General features: G+C 36.6%; 1 protein-coding gene across 1 annotated transcript; it reads left to right on the forward strand.

The window, feature by feature from the left end:
* The first annotated feature begins 698 nt into the window (after window positions 1–698).
* On the forward strand, window positions 699–9790 carry LOC125257156 (NACHT, LRR and PYD domains-containing protein 3-like). The gene is made up of 7 exons (XM_048173629.1): window positions 699–839; window positions 1195–1377; window positions 5865–7733; window positions 7866–8039; window positions 8129–8302; window positions 8981–9027; window positions 9115–9790. The coding sequence occupies exons 2-7, from the start codon at window positions 1241–1243 to the stop codon at window positions 9648–9650; spliced, it is 2937 nt and encodes a 978-aa protein (XP_048029586.1). The 5' UTR covers window positions 699–839; window positions 1195–1240; the 3' UTR covers window positions 9651–9790.
* Window positions 9791–10704: the final 914 nt, after the last annotated feature.

Consider the following 10704-nt stretch of genomic DNA (forward strand, 5'->3'; position numbering starts at 1 on the left):
ACACGAAACGATCGGTTTGTGTGAGAAACCGAACAGTATTTATATAATTTTTTACCTCTAATACACCACTATGTCCAACTCCGTTCAGCTTCCTGCTAGTGAGGTCAAAAAACGCGTTCTGGTGACGGAAGTGATGTCTCGCCCATATACTTCAATGAGCGCGAGACATCACTTCCGTTGTCAGAGCGCGATCTGACCTCACTCACCGGAAGCTGAACGGAGTTGGACATAGTGGTGTATTAGAGGTAAAAAATGATATAAATACTGTTCGGTTTCTCACACAAACCGATCGTTTCGTGTCTTAGGACATTAATGTGTCGTCACGAGCCGCAGGGGTTAATTTGGACTTGTCTAAGCAAGTTTTATTTACTGTTATAGTTGAAGTTCCTATCCACTGCTATTATTTGACTGACAGACGGCAGCGGTTGCAGTTAAAAATCATAATTTGCGTTCGACTGAAGAAAAAAAGTCACCTACATCTTGGATGCCCTGGGGGTAAGCAGATAAACATCAAATTTTCATTTTTGGGTGAACTATCCCTTTAATTTCTAAACAAATGCTACTCTGACACATTGCTTATGCTGTGAGCAGGGTTAAAAACAAAAAAACAAGATAAATGTAAATGAAACTTGCATTATTCCTTTTTCAAAACATTTGTTTTTATTGGACACTTCTGCTTTTTTCTAGAACTGCTTCATGAAACTCCTCCTTGAATTCTGAGTAAAGCAGGTGTAACAGGTAGATCAGATGAAACTGAAAGCAGAAACTTACTGCAGCTTTACTTCGGCAAGGAAAGAAGCTGAACAAATCAACATTAACTAGCAGGATATTTTTTCCTGGTAAGTACATATTTAAAGTTACACAAGATACTGGTTAGACAGTTTAAAACAACTATAAATATGTTTCTGAAGTGAAGCCATTCGTGTAAAATGTACCTGCTTGATTCACACATGTGTGAACTGCCCTGATATCATATACAGACTGTATTCAGTGGATACACATAGCCTACTTTGTTTTTGAAAAATATAATTATCCCAGATTTACGTTCAGAACATGTTTTCTATATTACATTGAGATTGTATTTGTTTTTAAAGTTCAGAAATATCTTTAAAACTAATCTAGAACAACTTTGACCAACTTTGTATGGATGAAGGATGTGAATTTTCCTCATTCATAAAGTAAATGTATTGGCAGGACTAATAGCTTTCTGGATAGAAAGAAGAGTGACACTGCTTCTAAAATGAGTCTTGATGAGAAAACAGAAGGATGTTCTCAGTCCCGGAGATCTCCAGAACCCAGCCTTGTGTCCGTGAGGAGTGACAGATCCATGGATAATCCCTTTGACCTCAGTGATAAACCACCGACCACTGATCCTATGTGAGTATAAACACACTCGATCAAGTTAGTTTTTAACTGTTAATGTGTGAAGATTATTTATAAAATATACACAAAAGGATTAGATTTTCTAAATTAAAAAAAAACAAAAATCTTTTTCTGCTTAAATATTAAATCCATGGAAGATGCCAAATTATATCTAGTGACACTAATATATAGCCTTATAATGTGAGAATTAATAAAAAATATTTGAGTCATTAGATGAAGATGGGCTTCTACACAATAAAAACTCAACCATCAATTTCATGTAATTCTTTAACCCTCACCATCATTTAACCTATGTTTTTTTGTGCGGCTTTTTCTCATTTAGGGTCATGAACATGCATGCAAAGTTTCAACATGCTGATGTGTTTTGACATATACACACAATATTATGGTTACATTGGTGATGTTGGCGGGTCAATTTGACCCGCATATTTTAATGTTCTAAGGCAACTGTACAGACCCAGAGCGTGTGTTATAGTTTGGCTCCACATCACACATGAAGACTCAATTGCTATTTAATTATCTATTGCTCTGCCATTTCTTTTGAAAATCAGTCACCAAATATGACAACTAGAGTCTGAAAGCTTTCAAATGATATATTGTTTGTCAAGATTACTTTAGGTTTAGACTAGGATATTATTATTATTATTATTATTATTATTATTATTATTATTATTAGGGGCCAAGCACTGAAGGTGCAGAGGCACCTATTGTATCTGTTGGTGTTCTTTTTGTTTTTATTTTCGATTCTTCTTCTTCTTCTTCTTCTTCCGTTCTTGAAGTCTAAAAAGGAAAGTTGTGAAATTTGGCACACAGTTAGAGGACAGTCTGACCTTTGTCCATAGCAAATTTGGAGTCTCTAACTCAATCCCTCTAGCACCACCAGCTGTCCAAAGTTGCACTTATGTTTATGCTAATAACTTTTGAACCGTAAGGGCTAGAAACAAAATTCCCTTTTCCTCTGATTCCTTGGGTCAAGCCAATTCGAATGCATCATATGACTAAAATTTTTGCGCCATTTTGAATTTTCTGAAAAACTTGCTTTTTCGAACTCCTCCTAGACCGTTGCTCCGATTTTCACCAAAATCGAACCGTATCATCTTCAGACCATGCCGACAAAAAGTTATGGATTTCAAGTTGATGCATCAAATCATTTTCATATACCAGAGCAATGAATTTGAGGCATGATGCAAAACCCACTCTTGAAGCTGTATCTCTGCAATGCTTTGACATATTGACACCAAACTTTGCGGTTTGTCATTGTCAACTCACTCTGATCATACCGCATGAATTTGGTCACAGCGCCACCTATTTGTGGAAAGTGATAAACCAGTAAATCTTTATTATTGACTGTATATGTGATTTTTCAGCTCTTTTGCCTAAAATGATCCTAATAGGTCTTTAATTGCTCACTGTTGTAGTTGGTCTGATGCTCATGGCCGTGTTGGCTGGCTTGTTGTGCCGCTTTTGTGCTTGGCCCCGTAATTGCTGCTTGCAGCTATATTTATTATTATTATTATTATTATTATTATTATCATTATAATTGTATAATGGTAAATGGCCCACATGTGGGGGGAGGGACAGTTTTAAAAATAGTGGTTAAAAACATTTTTATAAATCATAAATTCTGATATTTATTCTTTGTAATGTGTAAAAAGGACTGATATTAAAAGTTAATTATTTGTACTTGGTTGAATTATTTTTTTTTTTTTCATAGTGTGATTTTTGGGGAATTGTATTGAATCCAGTTAGGGTCCCTGACTATACAGGGAGTCGGCAGAAATCGAACCGTGCATAAGGGTTAAACGTGCAGGTTATTATATGCCTACAGTAGGCTATATCATTAATCTACAGTAAGTATATGTAAGCGGAGGTGGAAAATATAACTATGTGTTAATGTTGAGTTTAGTTTTTACTGTAATGGTACTATTAGTGGTAGAAATTCTGTAAATCATGGCACTGCTTTGAAAACAAATATGTGACCCATGCTGGCAAAATGATTTGGAATGCGAGCTACAGGCAAAACAAGTAAATTATTTCAAATGTTTTAGCCATGTTTCGTTGAGATCTTTTCCATTAAAATTCATTTTTTATTGTAAATAATAGCTGATCTGATGTCAGCCACTGAAACATCAACTGCAAACAATCACTCAAGATCTCAGGAGAGGATGATTAACAACTCCATTAAACAGCTTTACCAGCTTCACTTTATTTATTTACAATTGAAAATAATATATCTAATATATCTCAATCACCATTTTGGTGAATAGCATTTCCTTTAGTTGTGCTCTTGATCCTTGAATCTTCCAATTAACTTTCCTTTTTTTCTTTTTTTTTTTTTTTGGTTTCTTTAACACTGTTTAAAAAAACACAATTATTGTGTTAGAATAAAGCCAGAAAACAGATGCTTGCTACATATTAAAGATATAAGCATTATAAAGTGGTTTGCTTCATTGACCATATCTAAAAACATCATCACTGATTTTTAGGATTTAGGGCCCTATTTTAACGATCTAAACGCAAAGTGTAAAGCGCACGGCGCAGGTGCACTCAGGGCGTGTCCAAATCCACTTTTGCTATTTTAAAGACGGAAAAACGGTCCGTGCGTTTTTGAAATGGGTTGTCCCTATTCTCTTAATGAGTAATGGGCGTAACGTTCAATAAACCAATCAGAGTGTCATCTCCCATTCCCTTTAAGAGCGAGATGCGCTCGCGCCATGGCGGATTGCTATTTACATGACGGAATTTGTTGGCGGAAAAGCTGAACGCTTTTCAAGCGAAGAAACCGATCTGCTCGTGCGATGAGTCAGTTAATATATATGTGTGTGTATTGGCACGATTGTTCAATTAATTAGCCAATTTCGTTCATCATTATAAGTAGTAATAGGCTGAATTGAAAATAGGTAGCCTAATTCTTATACACGCAATGACTATTCATCAATAATATTCTTTTACACTGTAATCCGTTTGTTTTTAATATTTGGCATGTTTGTGTGATGCGCATCCCTGTGTGTAATAAGCAAAGTCAACGCGCACTGTGGACCCGCCCAGAGGCGCAGTTTCTACCAACGCGCTCTAACAAAAAAATATTACGCCATTGACTTTAGACTTTAGACCAGGTTTGAGTTGGTCTATGGCGCAGTCTATTTTCAGCTCCTTAAAATAGCAATGCGCCGGCAATGCGCCTGAACACACCTCTTTTTTAGACCAGCACGCCCATGGGCGCACTAACTGGCGCAAATGCATTTACTAATTTAAGGACGTGGCGCTGAACGGGAAAACGCGAACGGCGCCGGACGCAAACTAGCAAACACACTTGCGCTGCGCCTTGCGTCGCATTGCGCCGGGTGTATTATAGGGCCCATAGTGTTTTTAGTGCGTCTAAACTTTCTACTAATCTTGTGATACTGCAGCATTTGCTCCAGCAGTTTCATGAAAATCTGATCTGAAGAATTTTTTAAAAACATGCTGGACAGTAAGTTTTGAGCTACAGCATCATTCAGACACACAATAACATCAAGAAACAGCATATGAATCACAGCTTCATGCTGCAGTGCATTCTGGGTGCACCAATTAAAACTTATCCTTGGCTCCCAGCATGCATTGCGGCATGAATTTTAGTAGTTGTTTTGTCACCATTGTTGAGGTTTGTATGATGAGTGTTGATGTCAAAGTGTGTCTAAATGCCCTATTTAAAATTATTGCATAAAAGATGATTTGGATATTCTCAGATTGTGTCAGTGTTAATACACTAGTGCTTCCAGCTAAATTTGTTTAGTTTAAAGAAAATATTTTCATAATTCAACAGTGCTTTAACCTTATTATTACTGTATTTACTTTGGAACAGACATTTAAACAGTAATTTAAATCACTGTACAACAAGCATTTGAATGTCGTAAAAGCATTTTTTTTATCTAAGCACAAGTGTTCTTAATGAAACACTGCTGCATTTGGTGTAAAAAATCATTTAAGAAAAGCCAAGGGTCAAGTGCTCAACTAAAGCAAACGCTTTTCACTATAATGGTGAATTCAAAAATTTTAATTAAAAAAAAATCAACATTAATTACAGATAAACTTCTGTTAATTCTCAGAAACAACTTATGGAAGAAATAAAATCAGACCAGTCTGTATATAAGTAAAGCTAGTAAAGCTGTTTTTGGAGTTGTTTAATCATCCTCTGCTCAGGCGATGGGAACGTTCAACTCAAAAAGTTGAGTGAATTTTTACAGTGCAGGTAAAACCAAACACTGATACTAAATTTATCTTATAAAGAAAATAAATAGAGATTATATGACTCCTTCGATTGATGTTATGATGAGGGAAGTATAACAACTATTTGCATGGTGTAAGGATGAGCTATTTGCCTGTATATTCTTGCATGTATTTACAACATTTAAAGGTGTATAACATGTAAAAATAAGAATATAGTGTAAAATGGTAATCACTGTTGAAAACGTCTCACATCCTGTTATACAAACACACAGAGTCATGAAAGGATCCAGTTCTGCTGGATCTGCTCAATGTTACACACAAGCAGCCCTGCAGGAGGAGACTGGAGACCTGCAGATCCCAGTAAAGAATGAAATACAGAGAGTCAAAGACAAGCTCAAAACAAGCATGAAGAAAAAGTTTGAGATATTATTTGAAGGAACCAAACTACAAGAGAATGAAACCCTCCTGAACAGTATCTACACACAGCTCTACATCATAGTGGGAGAGAGTAAAGGAGTGAATGAAGAACACAAGGTTTTACAGATAGAGAAATCAGCCAGAACACAACACTCACAAGACACTCCAATCGACTGCAATGACATCTTTAAAGCCTCACCTGAACCAGGATGTGAGGAGAAACACCAAATCAAGACTGTTCTTACTAAAGGCATCGCTGGAATCGGAAAAACTGTCTCTGTGCAGAAGTTCATTCTTGACTGGGCCGAGGGAAAAGCCAATCTGGATGTAGATTTCATGTTTGTGCTTCCATTTCAAGAGCTGAACTTGATCCAAGATCATCAGTACAGTCTTCACAGACTTCTGCTGGACTTTCATCCTGAACTTCAAGATCTGGACTCAAAGATTTATGAGAAGTGTAAAGTTGTGTTAATCTTGGATGGTCTAGATAAAAGCAGAATGACACTGATGTTTTCAGACACTCAGAAAGTTTCTGATGTAACTGAGACTTCATCTGTGGCTGTGTTGATGTCAAACCTCATGACAGGAGAGCTGCTTCCCTCTGCTCTCATCTGGATCACCTCCAGACCAGCAGCAGCCAATCAGATCCCTACGGAATACATCAACCGTCTGACAGAGATTCAGGGATTCAATGAGCCTCAAAAGGAGGAATATTTCAGGAAGAGAATCAGTGACGAGCATCAATCCAGCAGAATCATCTCACACATCAGAAGAGCAAGAAGCCTCCACATCATGTGCCACATACCCATCTTCTGCTGGATCTCATCCACTGTGCTTCAAAAGCTCCTGAAAGAAGAGCTGAGTTCAGATATTCCTCAAACTCTGACTGAAATGTATATCCACTTCCTGCTGATTCAGATCAACATGATGAATCAGAAATATGATGAGAAAGATCCAGAGAAACTCCTTAAGTTCAACAGAGAAATGATTGTGAAACTTGCTGAAGTGGCTTTCAATCAGCTGATGAAGGGCAATGTGATGTTCTATGAGGAGGACCTGAGAGAGAGCAGCATAGACGTCACTGATTCCTCAGTGTATTCTGGGATTTGCACTGAGATCTTTAAGGAGGAATCAGTGATTCATCAGAGGAAAGTCTACAGCTTCATTCATCTGAGCATTCAGGAGTTTCTTGCTGCTTTTTATGTGTTTTACCATTATGTAATAAAACATGTTGACACATTGCAGTTTATTGATGTAGTGCATAATCTACATAAAAGCATAGTAGATAAAGCCATTGAGAGTGAGAATGGAGAGCTGGATCTGTTCCTAAGATTCCTGCTGGGCATCTCACTGGAGTCTAATCAGAGACTCTTACAGGATATACTGACACACACAGTGAACAGCTCAGAGAGCATCAGGAGAACCACACAGTATATTAAAGAGAAGATCAACGATGAACATGAAATCTCCACTGAAAGATCTATCAATCTGTTCCTCTGTCTGCTGGAAGTCAAAGATCAGACACTGTCCAGAGAGATTCAGGAGTTTGTGAAATCAGACAAATGTTTAGAGAAGAAACTCTCTCCTGCTCACTGCACAGCAATCGCCTACATGCTTCAGATATCAGAGGAGGTGCTGGATGAGCTGAACCTCAAGAAATACAACACATCAGATGAGGGTAAAAGAAGACTGATACCAGCTGTGATCAATTGCACAAAATCCCTGTGAGTAAATGGAATTACAATAAATTGGTGTAACTGATACATCTTAAGTATATTTTGTTTATTTTTAGAATGTTTTTGAAATCATAATTGTAGAATTAAATTATTCATATAATTCATAATTATGTCTTTCAGTCTTGCTGGCTGTAATCTCAACAAACAATCATATGAAATTGTGTCATCAGCTCTACAATCCTCAAACTCTGTCCTGAGAGAGCTGGACTTGAGTAACAATGACCTGCAGGATTCAGGAGTGAAGCTGCTTTCTGATGGACTGAAGAGTTTAAACTGTCTGCTGGAGATACTGAGGTATTAAGAACATATAAGGGATAATGTACAGTCAGCCGGTCATAATGTTGATGTGTGTCTGTAGATGATCTGAGAGTGTGTGTCTGTAGGTTGTCTGGCTGTATGGTGACAGAGGAAGGCTGTAGTTATATGTCTTCTGCTCTGAGTTTAAACCCCTCACACCTGAGAGAGCTGGATCTGAGCTACAATCACCCAGGACAATCAGGAGTCCAGCTGCTCAATGACAAACTGAATGATCCAAAATACAAACTGCAGATACTCAAGTATGTGGGGTACAAGTTAAGAACACTAATAGTTTAGGTAGGAGCTTATAATCAAACTTTGCTTTGAAAGTAAAATCATTATTTCTTCATCTGGTTCTTCCGATGTCTGCATGTAATAATTAAATCCATATTTTAACTTGCAAAATGTATTTACACCATATTCTTCATTGCTGCTTTTACATATTTACAGTAGAAGTGTAAAATTGGCAGAAAGTGCTTGTTGAAATTACAAATAAAAACACTGAGTTTGCCCAGTAGAATATATAGATTGGGTTATTAAGAATTTGAAGATGGTAGAGATGCCCATGTAGTGTTATTTATTGGTTACAGAGTTATTGAATGCACATAATTTACAACTAAATATTAAATAATTTGCTTTACGATTATATGCATATACTATTTCCATTTTAGCAACTTTGGCTGTTCACTAGGAGCTCAAAAACACTGCAGCATATTTTTCTGTAAAGCTGTTCACTGGGGCCTGAAGATATCAAGATATCAAGAAAATCTCCAGACATTGAGACATATGGCTCTGTGAAGCTGCATTAGAACTATATGTATTGAGAAATAGGCTATACAAATAAGCATGGCTTGAATATTTATATTAATAGTCTTTATGTGAATATCTATTTAAACTACTTACAATTTGTTTTGACTGTATGTTTGTTTGTCTTTTAGTTTGGATTATGGAGGGCACTTCAGGATAAAACCAGTACTACGAAAATGTAGGTTCTTTCTCTGACTCACTCTTGCACATTTAATGGAAACAAATGAGGTTAATAAACTGTTTTTATCTGCCATCTTGTGTTCAGATGCCTGTGATCTCACAATGGATCCAAACACAGCACACACTCAACTCATCTTGTATAAGGGGAACAGGAAGATCAAATTTGTGAAAGATCATCAGCCGTATCCTGATCATCCAGAGAGATTTACTGTTAATCCTCAGGTTATGTGTCGAGAGAGTCTGACTGGACGCTGTTACTGGGAGGTTGAATGGGGCTTCAGGGAGGTTGAACAGGGCTCTTGGGCTCGTATAGCAGTGGCCTATAAAGGAATCAGCAGGAAAGAAGGGGCTGTCTGTAAGTTTGGATACAATGACAAATCCTGGTGTCTTTTCTGCACAAGTAATGGATTTGTTGTCTGGCACAATAATGTCAGCTATAACATACCAACCTATGCACCAAAATCTAACAGAGTAGGAGTGTATGTGGATGTGCCAGCCGGCACTCTGTCCTTCTACAGCGTCTCTGACACACACACACACACATTCAACACAACATTCACTGAACCCCTCTATGCTGGTTTTAAGGTTTTTGAGTCCAAACTGTCTCTGTGTCAGATTTAACAAACACAGCCTTAAATGCCAAGGTAGATTAGTACAGTTGTAATAGTGTACAGTTGTAACACTAAATATTTCCCTTCGCAAATTGCACACGGGTGATATATGAACATTCACACAGTAATGGAGACAGTTCTAAAAAAGTAATTTTGTTATAAAAGCATCTAAATTGAAAAAAAAAAAAAAAATCCCATATTTATTCGGGCCAGCATTTGTACAAAAAAAAAAAAAACTACTCAATTCTCTGTCTGTTCATTATTGTGCTGAAATGTCATTGTATTTTATTTATTTATGGCTAATAACTTTTGGTTGTAAAATGGTCAGGGAGGGTGTTGTGAAAAACCAAGAATATGCTATAATAAATGGCCAGTTTTAATATATGGCAACAAGTGACTAAACATTTCCACTCCCTCCACCATGAATTTCATTAATTAATTGTCTGCAAGAATCATGCCACCACTTTGTTTGTAAAAGCTATGTACAAATCATATTAATTCATTTTCATCTATTTTATGTATTTATTTAATATTACTTTTAATTGTTGATTAAATTAAGATAAATAAATTGATTAGAATAAGCAAATAATTACTTATTCTCTCTTATTTGGCCTAATTAGGTGGGCAGATCACTGGATCACAGTGTTTCTCCAGATGGATTAGTAAATGAAAAATGTAGTACATGTCAAATTTTACAAATGGTTAAAACACTATATCTATTAAATAATAAAAGAACAAATGTGAATTAAAGAACAAACATGTCTTTATTGAGTCAGCACTGTCATATATCTTTCATTTATATTAAAGTTGTAGACATGCAGTTTGTTTCCTTTTATGTTGCACCTTATATACTGTTGGCCTGTTGTCAGCATAAAAAAGAAATTCATTAATGTTCTTTTAAATGAACTGACTGTATGCTGTCTGTTTACAGTAAAACTGTTCTGCTTGAAATGTTTAAAGGGTGAGGGCATCATTTCAGGGTTACGAACACACTGACTCTGAACAGCACTGTCCGATGACAGTCTTTACACTTCTAGAGATACTTTGATATGTGAAACTCCAGC

This window comes from Megalobrama amblycephala, linkage group LG21 (assembly GCF_018812025.1).
Source record: "Megalobrama amblycephala isolate DHTTF-2021 linkage group LG21, ASM1881202v1, whole genome shotgun sequence".
Classification (NCBI taxonomy): Eukaryota; Metazoa; Chordata; class Actinopteri; order Cypriniformes; family Xenocyprididae; genus Megalobrama; species Megalobrama amblycephala.

Bases quoted from the DNA above. Each gene is read 5' to 3' on its own strand.
- LOC125257156 (XM_048173629.1), top strand. From the start codon at position 1,241: ATGAGTCTTGATGAGAAAACAGAAGGATGTTCTCAGTCCCGGAGATCT. The intron at 1,378-5,864 runs GTGAGTATAAAC...ACAAACACACAG, and splicing joins CCACCGACCACTGATCCTAT to AGTCATGAAAGGATCCAGTT. The intron at 8,040-8,128 runs GTATTAAGAACA...GTGTGTCTGTAG, and splicing joins TGTCTGCTGGAGATACTGAG to GTTGTCTGGCTGTATGGTGA.